Below are 17,335 nucleotides of genomic sequence, written 5' to 3'. Positions count from 1 at the left end.
AAAGCCTGAAATTTCAGTGTAGTATGAGAGGTAGAATGGAACAGTCAAAAAGGAATTAACTAAAAGTTGAAGTACTTGGTTCTAGGTTATATATTCTAGTCTGATGTGCCCATCTGTAAAATCAGTGTTATAACTATGCTTCTCAGAGTTCCTTCTATTTCCCCAAGTTCTGTATTTTGAACATTTAGAGAAAGATCTGTGAATGATACGGAATCTGGACAGGAAGGCTTTATCTCTTCATAGAATGAGAGCAACTCTGTACTGAAAATTTTAGCAATATCTATAAATATTACACTTGAAACGAGTTGCAATTAATGTTTCCTCAGTCAGTTGGTGAGGTAAAATCTGCTGCACTCAAGACATGGATATCAAAGAAGCTGACAGGTGTGGTTGTCAGAATTCTACACTACATGTGATAATTCAGATGGTGAGTGGAAAATAAAGGACTGTAAGTAGGCCAGGAGCCAACAAATCCTGTGCCCATTCATGATTATATATTCTAAATGCTTAATTATTTTCAAAAATCCCAAGGGGGTGGCTGCATTGTGTTGACTTAGGAATATCTGTAGAGCTAAAAACTATGTACCTTTTTTTACCAACTTTCCAATGTACATATATATACTATATATGTGAAAAAAATATATATACACATACATACACACAGATTCATTAACAGTGAACATTTTAAACTGGTATCAAGTCACTATCAAACCTTATTAAATAATGATATTTTGTTATTACTCTATTAAACTTTATGTTGCTATTACTCTATTAACTTTTATGTGAAATTTAGAAGCGCCTCTCCCATTAATAATATTCATCTCAGCTTTCCAATATCTTCTTTTCTTATATATAAATTGAAAATATTAAAAATTAATTTGTATAATTTTTTAAACACATGTTCAACATGCATACAATTTAAAAGATAAAAATAAATGAAAAACACGCATGGATTAATGCAAAAACCAAAAAAAATTGTCATTCTTTTTTTTTTTTTTTTAAGATTTATTTATTTTTTTATTGATTGGTCGCTATGTTGGGTCTTCGTTTCTGTGCTAGGGCTTTCTCTAGTTGCGGCAAGCGGGGGCCACTCTTCATCGCGGTGCGCGGGCCTCTCATTATCGCGGCCTCTCTTGTTGCGGAGCATAGGCTCCAGACGCGTGGGCTCAGCAGTTGTGGCTCACGGGCCTAGCCGCTCTGTGGCATGTGGGATCTTCCCGGACCAGGGCTCGAACCCGTGTCCCCTGCATTAGCAGGCAGACCCTCAACCACTGCGCCACCAGGGAAGCCCCTGTCATTCTTTTTAAAGTGATTTTTTTTCTCTTAAGAGGTGAGCTCATCCTTCAAGGACTGCTCTAAATGTCATTTTCTCTTTGAAGGCTTCCTTAATCCCATTCTAATTAGCCTCTCCCTCCTGTGAGACCTTATATCTCTTTATGCTTCCAATATTAGAGCACTTACCGCATAGGGTAGTTATTACTTTATACTCATCCCACAAATTAAAGTGCAGTCTCCTTCAAATGGATTGGCTCATTCAACTTGGGTCTGACTGAAAGTATAGAGTAGTGCTTGATCCAAGACAACAGATCAATGAAGCATGTTGAATAAAATATTTTAGGGACATTGAAAACCTTATAGGAAGACTTTAAATGAATATGAAATATTCAAAATATATAATTTATATTTATATATATACATATACCTCAAAATTACTTCTGAGAGCTTTTAAATAAGTAGTTATTGTTATTTAATTATTTATATTTTAATTTAAATTTTTAAAATGTATTATATTACAATATCTACCTAGTATTAAAAGTAGATTGAAAAATGTTAATTGTTCCTGGTCTTCAGTCTCTTAAAAAATAGCTGAGAATTTTTTTTAAAAAAAGGAAAAAAAGAAATTCAACCAAGCAATGTATGAAACCAAAGGAAAAATGAATAAAAAGTTGTAGAATCAGAGAGGATTAACGAGTTGCATAAAACAGAGGATCCTGATTTGTACAGAATTTATATGAAGAGGCATTTCAAGATGGAAGAAGGTACTGCAAAGGCACCAAAGTTATGCAGAAGGTAATTTTGTGAGATACTCCAATAGCCAGGAATGCTTGACTGTAGCAAAATCTAAGATGAGGAACAATAAGAGCTAGTCAGATTTAAGAAAATGTTGTCAATCATAAATGAGTAGTGTTTAAAAATACCCTCTTCTTGTTAGAAAAGATGTATTTTATGATACCTGTGCAAAGGCATTTTAAGCCTATAAATTATGCATGCATTGCATTTCTGGTTTTTGCAGCTCAGTCATGACACAAAATAGTTAAGGGGCAACTATATTAAATGTGTAGTACAACTCTCATGTGAAGAAATGTTTCCTTCTGTTCAAGATTCTTCAATTTTAAAAGCTTAAAATTAAAAGAAGCCAAATGCTTGTAACACCATAGGAGGTACTAAAAGAAGGAAACTCAACTTGTGGTTTCAGCAAACTTTTTTGCCCAAGAAAAGAATAATTGCAGAATTAGCTTGTAGATTCCAGAGAGTGGTAAGCATATCAAAATTGCTCTGCATTCCACCACAGACTGTGAGTCTGTATAAACCAAAAAGTACAAAATACATTAGGAAGTTTTTAGTAAATTAAAGATGAGATCAAGAGTGGATCGTCAGAGTTTACTGACTCTTTCTTTATCTTCCTTCGTCTCCTTGGTAACCAAAATAACCAGAAGATTGGATTGTGAAATCAAACTCATATGAATTAGAGTTATAACTTGCATCGAGCTTTATAAATAATTTCAAGGATATAAGTAAACATGAAGTGTGGGGTAAACAAGAAGAGGTGAAGACCGCTAGTACAGTTCTCCAGGTCCCATCCTGCTGCATCAGGGTGTGCTTTTATCCAGAATAATGTAGGGTCTCTAAGTAACATTTGTAGCTCCATCACTTACACAAAAAGAAGCTGTTTTAACTATAAAACATCTCCAGTTTATACTCAGATAGTTACATAGTTTATTTGACTCTTTAGAGAGAGCCTTGCTGTATAAATCCATATTTCCCAGGTTTTGTTTACCATAGCAATCCTAGACTAGCAGGTATATCTTGCCAAAAGCTTTACGCAGATAAGGGCTCTCCCACTTGCAAATGCTGGTTGATAGTTTGTTTTCCATTAACATGTTTACAAGGGGATTTAACCAGGTCACTTTCCTTTCTTTCTTGAGATTAACTCTTTTACCGTCCTACATCTTCCCTCACCAAAGGAAGATAATCTATTCCGTACCAGAATTTCTCAGTAACTAATTCCTACTCATCCTTCAAGATTAGTTTATGCTGTATCTTTTCCAGGCTGACCTTTCTTGACCTGCACAACTGCTGTGTAAAATGCCCTTTTATCTGTCATTAGAACAGAAGGTGTTTATATGTTATCACACAATATAATTGCAGATTTGTCTGCCTCTATGAGATTTTTGAAAGTAGGGATTATTTTATTAACTGCAGCACCTAGCACCATTTTTGTACATAATAAGTACTTAATAAATGTATGGTAAATTTATAAATTAATTGGACTCATTATGCAGTATGAATAAATTTAACAGTGATGAAATAAAAGATAATATTGTCCAGGATTATCACTGGCCAAAGCAGACTACCAGACAATTTTGATTTGAAATACCATCTCTGAGGTCCTCATGTTCATACAGAATTGATAACTTGTTAAATGTCTAGCTATTAGAGGATAATCTTTACAAAGAATATAGTTTCTTCATATCGTTTCTCAAACTTTGGCAACTAGAATTTAATGTATGCTAGTTTTGAATTCTGCTAATTATGGTTTATAACCTATGCTTACTTTGCCTATATGCAATCTAAAAATGAGTTGACATCATGCTTTTAATTATAGTAAATTAAGTTGTTTCATAATTTCCACAGTATGATGCCTGTAATATTAATCAGACCAAATCATCACATTACATAAAGTTAATCATTAACATGATGATCATTATTGCATGTTATAGCACTCTATTTTTATTTCACTCTGCATCAACCACATATTTTCCCTGAATATGGAGATAAAAATCAAAGCTAAGAAGTGTTTTTTTTTTCACTTTCCTCATACAGTATGAAAAGAAAGTAACAATTTGATTTATTGAACCTCAAAAATGGAACCTTATAGATGCTTTTGTCTTTTATTCCCTTGAGTAATTATTGGTGGAGAAAAAGACAAGAGATATTTGTATGTTTGCTTGATGTACCAGTTGTTCCTCATGAGAACAGGCTCCATCAAACAAGTAAATAAATACGTGTGCCATGAACAGAAGTGTCCATATACCAAACTCTGAGCTGCTGATTATTAATGATCATTAACAAACATTAGGTATTAAAAGGCACTAACACTGACATCTGTGAACTAATTAGCACAGAAAGGCTGATTAATTTGAACAATAAAATATTAAGACCCACTGCATGAGGTTAGACCACTGGTCACTTTGGTCCATCATTTTCATATGGCAGTGTAACTGACATACTGAGGAAAAGTACCATTTGCTTTCTGATTTCAAACTCACAACATAGGATGTTCTGGTCAGGTAGCATGTCTTTTGCATGCTCTGTGTTCCTTGCTTTGGGATGGATGTTTAGTAGCTGTTGACTCCACATACTACTAATTGGTTTTCCTTTTGTTAGCTTGAATGTCCTCTGGGTTTTCATATTAATCATTCATTCTGGTAAACAAAATGTTATTCAGTGTCTACTGTGTGCCAGTCATTTTGATAGATACTGATACGGCTGAAATTCACTTGATAACCTTCCATGTGGCATATCAGCTGGAGTATATCCTGATTTGCCAGGCATCTGTCTGAATGTTCATTTGTGTGTGCTTATCATTTGTTAAATATTCGAGTGTCACTCCTGGACACTGGGGATAGAAAGTTAGTAAGATATTCTTTCTGTACTTAAAGAGTTTTTTTGAAGTTTACTGTCTAACAAATAAATGTATTTAAATTCTATTTTAATTTTCCACCTTTATATCTTGAGATAATATGTTTTATGTCTGTACTATTTGCTTTATGAAGTAGTACTTCTTTGTTCTAAACGTATCCTTCCTCTGGATTCAAGGAGTCTCCATGAACTAATTTACAATATTGGGTTCATAAGTCCATCACTTGGTTCCTGTATTTCATGATTATATAGTACCTCTAAACTTACTTAGACTAGGAAGCTTGGATTTCCTCTTCCCACTGAAGGCAGCCTTTATCCAGCCAACTCCTTACCTTTAATTTGCCTTTGGCTGGATTCTTTCCTGTTCTAATTCGCCTTGTTTTGAGAGTCAACAACTGGAACCATACAAAGTCTCATTATTTCAAATATACCACAATTTCTGCCTTTGAATAAAACTGAATACCACAGGATTTTGTTCCAGCCATATCAGGATTTTAGCTAAGCTTTGCCATCTCTTAATATACCTTTGGTTTCTCTGATCCTCAGTTTCTCTTCTGTAGGAAGGAAATAATACTTCTTCCCACAAAGTGTTGGTTGTGAGGCCAGCAAGCAGCAGAGTGCCTGAGGTCGGTTGATAAATCTGTAAATCATGATGATATCCAGGGTGTTATTGGCTTTTTGAGCCACAACAGGGAGAAAAACTTGGTTTCAAGAAATACTTAAAAAATAACTAATATATAGGTGTCATATCTCCTGTGTGAAAATTAAAATGAGTTATATATAAAGCACTTAAAGGGTAGCTGCTATATAAGTATTTATTATTATTATTTTTGTCTTGTCAGACAGATTTCTTAAACAGTGAAAGTAAATTCCTCTGTTGTCCACAAATAATGCAAAGGATATTTCACTTAACATATGGCTTCACTTACTTTCAATTCTCATTTTCCTAATTTTCCCCTGTTGACTAAGATATATCTTATTATCTCAGTTCTTTTTTCAATATAATATCAATACTTTCCAAATAATTACATATGTTCGTCATGTCTTTCTATCTTTCCTTTAAAAGCTTTTTCCCCTCTTTTATGTAAAATGAAAAATCTAGGTACCTAATAGCAAAATAGCAGGAAGGAGTGTGATTTGTGTCTGCTGCCCAATAGTCTAATCTTAAATGTTTGAGAAAGTAAATAACATTGGAAGTTTCAAAAGCGGAATTTTAGAATAGTCTCTTTGGGGGCCAATGTATATACCTGCTGACTTCCGTGCACTGTCAGATAGCTGGCATGAATACTAAATATTTGGTATCAACCCTGGCATATATGGAAAATTATGATATGAGCTAAGGATACATTAACATATGGTTTCTTCATGTTCATAACTCTACGTAGGTTTTAGACTATAGGTTTTAGTCAAAAGCCATGGTAAGAGTACTACTAAAGCATGTTCAAGCATAAATCATTGGTAACCTTATTTAAAATTCTTAAAAGTTTTGATTTGTTTGCAGTGTTCAATTTTTGTTTCTAAATTAAATGCCAAATTTGGCAAAAAGTATGTGAGATTATCTACATATAATAGTATATACTGTCTAAGTATTCATAGTTAAGAAGAGTAGAATGGGACAAAACAGACCCTAAATCAGTCTGAGACATGCTCCCAATATGTGTACAGCCAAGTTCAGGGTTTTATTTCTGCCCTCCACAGAAAGGAGTACTATTATAAATACACATCATGTATTGATTTATTCAAACGATAAACATTTGGCATTGTTATCCAGTCAAGTTTGGCATTATCATTAAAATTTAGCATCACTTGACATTTTTGAAACACAATAACTGGTTTATATTGAGCTATAAGGCACTGCATTATGCAAATAGGACAAAAATGATACAGAAAACATATCATGGTATGTTTTATTTATTTTGTAATTTGAGGTATTTAAGGAATATTTTGCTTTCCAGACATCACACATTTTTATTTTGTAGAAAATTAAAGAGTAGTCCAAGTTTCTTGGGCCTTTCCTTTTTTTACCTTTGTTGTTGGGCTACCTTTCTATTGGAGTCATAATCCTATTGCTAAGTGGTACTAAATAGATGGAAGAATGATTTGGGGAAAAAGTGAATTCAGAAAATGACAACTACAAATAAATTGCATTTATTTTCACCTTCTACATGTTAAGTTCTGCTTTAGGTGTTTTACATTTCTGAATTGCCTTAAACAACACCACATACCAATTAGTTAGGTATTGTTATCCCCTTCTTATATATAAGGAACTTGAAGGTCAAAGAGATTCAGCAACTATCTCAAATAAGCAATGGAAGTGGGTTTCAAAACTGATTCAGTTCCACTTACTTCTCTTTTCCTTCTAAACCATGAGCAGTTTGAGATCCACTGTTCTGTATACTTACCACCCACACTACCCACTTATGTAGTACTTTTGCTATTGCTAACCTCTTAATTTTATAATGCAAAGTAAAATATTGTGTGATAATAGCTTAGGTAGTTCAATTTTTAAGCCATTAAAACCAGTATTCGGGCTTCCCTGGTGGCGCAGTGGTTGAGAATCTGCCTGCCAATGCAGGGGACACGGGTTAGAGCCCTGGTCTGGGAAGATCCCACATGCCGCGGAGCAACTAGGCCCGTGAGCCACAATTACTGAGCTTGCGCATCTGGAGCCTGTGCTCCGCAACACGAGAGGCCGCGATAGTGAGAGGCCCGCGCACCGCGATGAAGAGTGGCCCTCACTTGCCGCAACTAGAGAAAGCCCTTGCACAGAAATGAAGACCCAACACAGCCATAAACAAACAAACAAACAAACAAATAAATAAATAAAACTGTTAAAAAAAACAAAACAGTATTCAAAAAATATCCTAAATAAGATGTAGACTGAAATAGCTTCATGCCAATATTTGGCAATATATTGCATTTCTCAAATTAAAAAAAAAAATTATCATCCCTCAAAGGAGTCATTTTAGATTCTTTTTCTAATTACCCCCACACTGTTATTTTAATATCCTAGATATTCTGTATATCTGTTTATAAGCTATGGCTCTATGCTTTATGTTATCTAAGAATTTTTCTTCCCCAAGAATCAATTTTGCTCCCTTATGGGCAATATTAGTCTCATGGAGAATACATGGTATAGATCAATTAAGTTCAGAGACAGCTATAATCTAAAATGACAGTAGTTCACAAAATGCCACTTCTGGACCAGCAACAAAGCATCACCTAGGAATTTGTTAGAAATGCACATCCTCAGGACTCATCCAGTCCTACAGAACTAGGAACCTTAGGGGTGGGCCTATGTAGTGTTTTAACAAGCCCTCTAAGGTGATTCTGATGCACTGTAAAGTTTGGAACTGCTAGTTATGGATAGAGTGCTGAGAGATGGGTCCATGGCTTCAGAGCAACATTGAGCAAGTTACTCTATGGCTCAGTTTTTTCATCTTGATGTAGCCCAGATAATTCCTGGTTTGAAGCCTTACACACAGAGCTTTCTCAGCCTCACTTGTCAACTGACAATCTACCTGTCTTCCATGGGGTAGGGAAAGAATAAGACTCGACACCCTCTCAACCTCTTTAGTGGGATGTTTTTACATCTTTTGAAAAAGACTACTCAACATACTGGTTAGGATCACATTACCAAATGCCTGGATTTCCTCCAAAACAGTAAGTGGAATAAATAAATATCAACATTCTGTCTTAATAGAAATCCCTTTATGGGCACGAAAACAAACAAAAACTAGGGTGTCTAATTTTATGGCACAATAAATTATGTGAGATATGTGGAATAACTGGGAATTTGTCAAGAGGAGCATACTTGTTTCCTGAAATTTTCGTGTATATTTTTACACGAAAAGTAAAAATAAATCTTATTTATTTCTTGTTTCTACAGAATTCCTCCAATCTATTTTCCTACCTACCATTCTAATCACTTACTTCCAGAGACTGGCTCACCCACTTTATTGACTTTTTTCCAGCTTAGATATATACAGTCTGGTAATAATAATAAGAATTTATTTTCATATAATGCAGGATTAAAAAGAGAACTTAACCTACAGAAATGAAAGCGTAAAGAGACCAGGCTACTGTAGTGAGAAACCTCACACATCACCAACCGTAGGGCATGCACAACCTAAAACTTGAGAAGTATCTTGTGATGCCGTGATCTATAAAATTCCACATGACAACTTCAGTCTAAGACTCTCCTGAGTCAGTGATTTATAAAATGTGAATAGCTGATAACTGAATCTCAGCTTTGGTGAAAGAAAAAACTTCACGTTTATTTAAACATTATAAGCTTTAGCATGTATAATTGAATTAAAAATCAAATATTAAATAAAGAAGAAACATTTTCATGTTTTTCTCTCTTCTGTTTCATTTTAGATGGAGCTTGCGAAGGAAGAAAAATGTGAATTTTTGCCTTTCCTGTCCCCACGGAAGGTTATAGTAAAAGGCGGGAGAATTGTTGCTGTGCAGTTTGTTCGGACAGAGCAAGATGAAACTGGAAAATGGAATGAAGATGAAGATCAGATAGTCCGTCTGAAAGCCGATGTGGTCATCAGTGCCTTTGGCTCAGTTCTGAGTGATCCTAAAGGTAGAGTGCTCGGGAGCTGAAATGTGTTAGGCAATTGTCTGTTATTTTACTTCCATAATGGTTTCCAGCTTTCAGAGAATTGTTTTTCACTTGAACATTCATTTCCTTCTTCTAGTATGGAATGCAAGAAATCTTGATTTATAAGACGTAGAAATGGTTAATGTTTATAGAGAATTATTTTTAAAGTAGTGGGAATTGAGAAGAACATTAATCTTTCTTTTAAGCTTATAATCAAAATACATGTTCTACTTTGTAATAATTTTTGCCTTGTTTCCTCTATAAGAATAGCTTTTTCTTCAATTAGACCTAGAGTAAGAAAATGTGACAGATAAGTTGTAAGAGCCAATCTTCAATGATTCAAGCAAATTAGGATCTAATGAATAGTCAAAAATAGAATTCATGTTGACTACTATCTTCATGCCAAATCATCACTAGAAACATCAAAATTATCAAATTAGGAAGTTTGAACTCCTGTCATTTCATTTAAATGGCATAAATGGACATGCTAAGAAAGAACAAAATGCTTAAAAAAAAGATAGTGAGAAAAGGAAATGTTTTATATAGCATTCCAAATGAATAATAAGTCAATCAACTAAGACTATTTTGTGTTGTTTTCCCCACACACAGTGTTTTTGTGGGCCATTGTATATAAAGCCTTGGTACCTCCATGCCTTCATTTTGCAAATCTTTTACCTTTTACTACACGCTGTCAAAATGACAATTAACTATTTTATTAACTAAAAGGAAAATAAAAGAAAGACGTTTCTCTAGGTCAGAGATTCATTAAGAAAAACAGTAACCAAAGAAAAAAAAATCTAAACCTGACGATTCCTATAACTTCCTACTATATCCATGCTAAAATTACATTTTGTGTCTGAAATAGAAAGAGATATATGCTTGCAAATGTGCATATTTCTGCAACAGATAAGTGAAAATTTTAACCACTCATCAAGATATTTTATCTGCAGGACATCAAACATCTTGGTATTTGGAAACATCCAGATGTTTAATGTCATCAAGATAAATGTTTTTGAATAGCTGGATGATGGCCTGAATTTGTCACTTTTCATCTAGACGTTTATGTGATATGTAGACATAGTCACAGTGTGGTTTGTTATTTGTTGATGAGTTCAGCAAGGAAAAAAAGAACAACGTATAAATTGCATTCTATTATCTAAAAAAATCATACTGTTCTTACTGCTCTGCATATGACCAAAAATTGAGTAAAAAGTTGAATCATATTTAACTTGCAATTCTGTTGATTATTTGCCTATCAAAAAATAATTTATTTTACCATCTAAATTTATGTTCCACAACTGACAACTCTAATATTAAGAAAAATATATCTTTTCCTAAGCAAACTTAAGTAGATGTGACTTAGAAGATCATAGAAAACAGCTTTCCAAAGCTTATGTTCCTGTGTGTGTGTGAAGAGTGAAAGATTTAACTTAGTATTTAAAATATGAAGTAGAAGAAAAGAGAATTTGATTTATTTGTGCTTATTTGACAAAGTCATTTAAGAATTTATTTGTGTATTTTATTCCAAAATTTACTTGTGTTTGTTTCTTCCAGTGCTCTACATGTGTTACGCCTTATACATTAGAGAAATCAAGGAAAAATGGTTCTTCACTTTCCTTTCTTACCCCCTCCTGCTGACTTGAAAAACAAACTGCTTGGAAAATTTTTCCTCAAATAGAATTACTTGCTTTACGAGGGCCCTTCAATATTGACATTAATAAGAGCTACTTTCAGGTTAGAGGGGAGCTGGAAGAGCTGGAATATTAAATAGCATTCATGCCTCTACTGCTTTCTAAATATATTCAATATTGTTTTTTGAATGGAAAGCATTTAAAAAATAGTAGAGAGAATCATTATTTGTTAGAAGTTGATCAAGAAGATCTTATCTAAATGGTATTTAAAATCTTAATCATTTCAAAGAAAACTTTCATGTGCACATGTATCAGGTATAGTGAAAATCAGTTTATAGGAAGCAAGTTGTCCATTTGGGTAAGAAAAGAAGATATTCATGTCTCTCTCTTCTACCCTGAATATTATCCCATCTTGATACCCGTGTGATGTGATTTATGTGTGGTACCTTTGTGATTATTACATATGTGGTATGATATATTTTAATATATTTACTTATAATCTCTTTACTTAAACATCAACCTGCTTTTCTACCCTTCTTGTTCCATCCTTCCCAACCTCACTTTGCACAGGCTCCAGTGAACTTCATGCCAAACTCAGTGACATCTTTTCAGTCCATATTCTATTTTCTGCATTTGACAGTGTTAAATATTTCTTTCTGTTTGAAAAACTCTCTTCTGAGTCACTTAACCTTTCTGAGCCTCAGCTTTCTTCCTCTATAAAAAAACAATGATAATAATATATACTCTTCCTACCTCTCAGGACTGTTGTCAGAATTAAAATGAAATAATGGGAAAGTGCTTTGGAAATGAAACTGTAACACATTATTATTGTTTATGACACTCCATTTTCTTTCTTTTTTTAAAAAAAATTATGTACTTTATTTATTTATTTTTGGCTGTGTTGGGTCTTCGTTGCTGCAAGTGGGCTTTCTCTAGTCGCGGTGAGCCGGGGCTACTCTTCATTGCGGTGCTCGGGCTTCTCATTGTGGTGGCTTCTCTTGTTGCGGAGCACGGGCTCTAGGCGCATGGGCTTCAGTAGTTGCAGCACACGGGCTCAGTGGTTGTGGCTCGTAGGCTTAGTTGCTCCGCGGCATTGGGATCTTCGCAGAACAGGGCTCAAACCCGTGTCCCCTGCATTGGCAGGTGGATTCTTAACCACTGTGCCACCAGGGAAGTCCAACACTCCATTTTCTTGCTTTTTCTTTTAATTATTCCTTTCCTACTGTCACTGACTGCTTTTCTTCCTCTAGCTTTCCAAAGTTCAGACTTTGCCCATTTCTCTTCTTAATATATTTATTCCTTCACTGAACTGATTCATTCATTCATTCATTTATTCATACATGCATTAATTCCTGTAAGAAATATTTAATGAACAACTTCTATGTGCCAAGTAATAGCTAGATTACAGTAGGCACTCTTGCACTTCTGTGTAAAATGACTCTGCAATCTCTTTCTCCACTCTCTGTGTCTCAGAAGACATTTCATCATATATTTATGCTCATGCATGTAACAATGATTTAGTGAGTTTCCAGTGAATGCCAGGTACCAAGTTATATTCTGGAGAGTACAAAGATGAATGAGGCATTCCTTATACTTAAAAACCTCACAAACTGGTGTTGGAGGCAGACCTGCAAACAAATAGTTGTTTTATCAAGTTAAGAATACATTTAGAGAGATATGCCCAAAGTAAGGAAGGATCACCTCATCAGGTTTCCTTAAGGCAGATTTCTTCTCAAGTTCGCTATCATACCATAGTTCTCCTATCACTGAAGTCCAAAAATGGTATCCCAGATTCAGATATCTAATTCCAGTTTTACTTTTCATGAAATTCAACAATTTTACCCTACACAATAGGATGAAGCGCCTACTCCTTAGTACTTGAGAACTTCAGCAAATGATTTTATGTATACTACGTGCCTGACTTTACGTTCCACTGTTCCCTGTTGAACTGTTCCTCCCAGTATCTAATACAGGGTGAATTCCAAAGCGGTTAATTTAGAAAGTCCTTGGTGAATGCATTATGTAAATATATGCTGAAGAATTCAAGGAATGAAATAAACTTGACAGAGTACATATAAGGTACAGTGATAATTTATACTCAGCATTGTCTGATTACAATAATATTTTAAATGAAAATAGTAGTGAAATGAAATTGTAGTGTCTCACTTATATCAATAATAGGTATTTGTAAAGGTAAACTAAGTTGGGAATTTGCAGAAAATTAAATTTTTAATCTTATTTTTTTCTGATATACTGCATCACTTTTGCAAGTCCCTTAATTTGTGTGTTTCGCAAAGGAGAATATAAAATAACTTTATTTAGTATTAAGCACCCAATATATCTGTAATAAATATTTCATGTCAGAAAAATTGTAAGTGCCTCAATAGCTTAAAGAAAAGTACGTCAAATTTATAAAACAAATTTGTATAATATCCTTGGATTACAGTTGCTAATTATTTCATTGTTCCTAAGGCTTGTAACAATTATAAGTAATCATCATTATTTTATTTAATTCTATTTTATTTCTCTTTTTCTTGGATTGTAGCAGTAAGTGGGAAATAAGAACAAAAGACTCTGTATTCCACATCCCTGTGCATGGAATATATGTGTGCTTATTATGAGCACAATTTAATTGAATCCTTCATTAACTACTGTCCAAATTCTAAAGGCAGTGTGGTGTCCAATTTCTAATTTGATTGGTATGATAAAGTCTTAGCCTTATTTAATATGTTTCCTATGAAAAACTGAGAGTGGTTCCACATTTTCAAAATTCTCATCCATTTTCTCTAAGTATGTAAGATTCCAAATCACCTCAAATTTGGATTTTAGTATTGAAGACTGATTTTAAAGGCTGTCAGTAAATTAAGCACAAGCTACCTTTAACTGGCATTTCTACTCCACAAATATTGCCCTTCACTGGAAATTATTAAACATTTATTTATTTGTTTTAAAAGTGTGTATTTCATAATATAGGAAGTCTCCTCTTCTATTAAACACCAACGTCAGTGTTTATGGAATTGAATTTTCCCTCTTTTTGTTTGTTTGGACAATGTCAAGTTTAAGAGACTTTTTCCTTATTTTATTCCCTTCTCTTTCTGCTTTGAACCAAACTGCCAGTTGTGAAAGCGTGCATATCTTCACTGTTGGTTTGGAATTGATAAGGAGAATGCGTTACCATTTTCACTGACCTCACAGTTTCATTTTTCCAATGGAGGTGATAACAGTCGCCTTGTCCTCACATTCCTAGGAGATCTAGTTGACATAGTTTTATGTGTCTTTGACTATGCTTTCAGACAACTGAAGGAAGGCACTTTAGCCTATGCCATGACCTCTGTGCCTCTTTCATACACTACACCACGTCATCCTCTCATTCTTTTGAAATGTCCACTTTGAAAAGAGCTATTTTCATCTTCCAGATGTTTTCATCTTCCAGAACCTATTACAATTTATCTTCCAATTAGATTGTAAACCTCAAAAAGGCATAGACTGTGCCTTTATAGTAAGTTGTAGTCCCAATAGTGGCCAACATATTATTGTACCCATAATAGATGCACAATATATATTTGTGCATTTGGCTTGACTTGATTCATGTTAAGATATTAATTTTATTACACCTAGTTGTTATTTTTTCCTGTTGTGGGGTCAGTTTGGTTTACTTTTCTTAGAAAGCATAAATGTTAGACAAGTTGTTCTGTTTTTCTATTCCTATTGATTTTTTTCCCTGTTTTGGCATAAATTGTTGCACTCTTTATAATCCAATAAATATGACACTAATTAGAGTCCGTCTGGTAGAGCAGCTTAGAGCAGGGGCTCTGGAGTCAGGCTACCCAGCTGGAAATCTGGCTCCCTTAGTCTCTTCATACTCCGTGGTCTTGTGGTCTTGATCTTTTAAGAGGGAAGATTATAGCATCTACCTTCTAGAGTTATTTTAAGAATAAAAAAATTAATAATATATGTAAAGCACTTAGGTATATGTCAAGCACATAGTGAGCAAGCATCTCGCACATTTTAGATATTATGCTTGTGTAACAAAGTCATATTTTAATAATTAAATTGAGTTATATTACACCCTTATGACGTTATGAATGTTGTCTAGGAGTAAAAGCATTTGAAAATTAGGACTTCATTTGGGGCCCCGCAGGCTTCGTCCACATGTCTTTATAAAATAACTGAAGCAGATGCTCTTACAATTTATGATTTTTTAAATGAGAAAATGTTTCCTATATTTGGTTACTTTTACTTACAGAAAAAAGATTACACAGCTTGTAACTGTATCACATGTTTTAAAAATGTTTTATTATCAATTCTGATGATTTTCATACCACTGAGAGGAATTTTCTTTCAACTAATTTTTAGTAGTTAGAAAACTCCATTTTGGGTTTTCATAAATCAAGTACATAAAGAGCAGAGGATATGTTTAATATCTTTGTTTTTTTCCTCTTCAACATGGTAAAACTGGGCCAGATTTTTGGTTTGTTTGCTCACTTTTATCTTAAAGTGGAAAGAGAAGCACTTTAGAGGATACTAAGTTTGAGCTCTTAAGCATTTGAAAATTAGGGTATGAGATAACTAAGATTAAAAACCTTTGTTTTTGGAAGGAAAGGTAGGATGAATGGTGTGTAAAGCTGACTCAGGATAATGCTGCGCAGCACTGCTCAGGAGAGCAAATCACAAGGTGACTGAATTCTCTGGGCATAGCAGGGAGTGCCTGGCTTTTCTTCTAGGAAAGGAGTTTATACACTTCACCCAGCGCCTACATTTTCTTCCTGCTCATCTCACTAGAGACAAGGAAACACGAAGCCCAGTTCTTTCTGAAGATTTAAGGAAACCCTCAGAAAGCAACTTCCTTCATAGCATTAGTTGCAATTAGTTCCATAAGGGAGTGAGGTTTTTTTGGGGGGGGGGGCGGGGAGGGGGATGGTGGTGGAGAGGCTTTAAAACTGCTTACCAGTTCCCTCAGAAAATTATTTCAAAACCTCATGGGGTAAATAAAAGGTTCTGCCAGTACTAGCTTCAAGTGTAGTTTGATTCACTTGCCTCCTACTCTGAGAAAAGATGCAGGCCATGGGTTAGTTTGCCTTGTTCTGGCCTAAGCCAGAGCTAGAAATTGCGAGGTAGGCAAGAAATGGTGTGCATGAGACTGAGACAGTGCAGATATTCAGGAATTTTTCAAGTGGGCCCATTTTTTCCTCAATTATTTTAGGTGTTGGGAAAAACCTAGAAAAGGTGTTTTAAACTGAGCACTGGATGAGTCAAGTGCCCAATAATAATAGTTACCTGTGCTTGAAAAGACATGGCATCAGTATGTTTGATTTGTTTTTTTCCTTATTAAAATGTTACTTATATGCTACTTCTCTAATGGAAGTGGGAACACTGAGGCATTTTAATAACCCCTTTTTTTTTTAACCAATATGTTTCATTTTTCAAACAATAAAGTATGTCCTTCAGAAGCCACTCATGGCACTTAGAGATTCAGCAAACTTTTCTTTGAACAATTGTCCACTCTTTGTGGCCCTCAGCTTTCATCATTCCTCTTCTGCCTTACCAAAAATAAAGAGGAAGGGGAAGGAATGGAGTACCAAGTTGAAAATGTGTCATAATTGGTCAGATTATCCCTGTTGCAGGCATTTTTATAAACAGAAATGTTTACAATATAGTTTCAAAGAACAGGTTAAGGAATACTGTACTTTATTGATAGATCGGACAACTTTTTAACTAATGGCACAAATGTTAGAGGAAGGGCCTCACTAATGATTAATACAACTAAGAATGGATGAGAAAGAACTGAAAAATAAAGTTGTCAGTCCAGTGTAACTTATGGATATGTTACAATACAGTAACTTGCGTTGAAGTTTTCCTTACATACATTTCCAAACGTGCTGGAAGGGATTTAAGAGATAATGTATTCTAGACTCCTAATTTCACAGATTTATTTGTTTAGCTAATGACTTTTTTTTTTAAACATCTTTATTGAAGTATAATTGCTTTACAATGGTGTGTTAGTTTCTGCTTTATAACAAAGTGAATCAGTTATACATATACATATGTTCCCATATCTCTTCCCTCTTGCATCTCCCTCCCTCCCACCCTCCCTATCCCACCCCTCTAGGTGGTCACAAATCACCCAGCTGATCTCCCTGTGCTATGCGGCTGCTTCCCACTAGCTACCTAT

The 17,335-nt window shown here is 34.6% G+C and overlaps 1 protein-coding gene across 1 annotated transcript in view; it reads left to right on the top strand.

The window, feature by feature from the left end:
* DPYD (dihydropyrimidine dehydrogenase) overlaps positions 1-17,335 on the top strand; it is a 794,060-nt gene that overhangs the window by 356,608 nt on the left and 420,117 nt on the right. Inside the window, 1 exon segment of the mRNA XM_036825276.1 lies at positions 9,304-9,514. Within this exon segment, the coding sequence (XP_036681171.1) occupies positions 9,304-9,514 (211 nt within the window).

Source organism: Balaenoptera musculus, chromosome 1, assembly GCF_009873245.2.
Source record: "Balaenoptera musculus isolate JJ_BM4_2016_0621 chromosome 1, mBalMus1.pri.v3, whole genome shotgun sequence".
Taxonomy (NCBI): Eukaryota; Metazoa; Chordata; class Mammalia; order Artiodactyla; family Balaenopteridae; genus Balaenoptera; species Balaenoptera musculus.
This window is presented reverse-complemented; position numbering and strand designations above follow the sequence as displayed.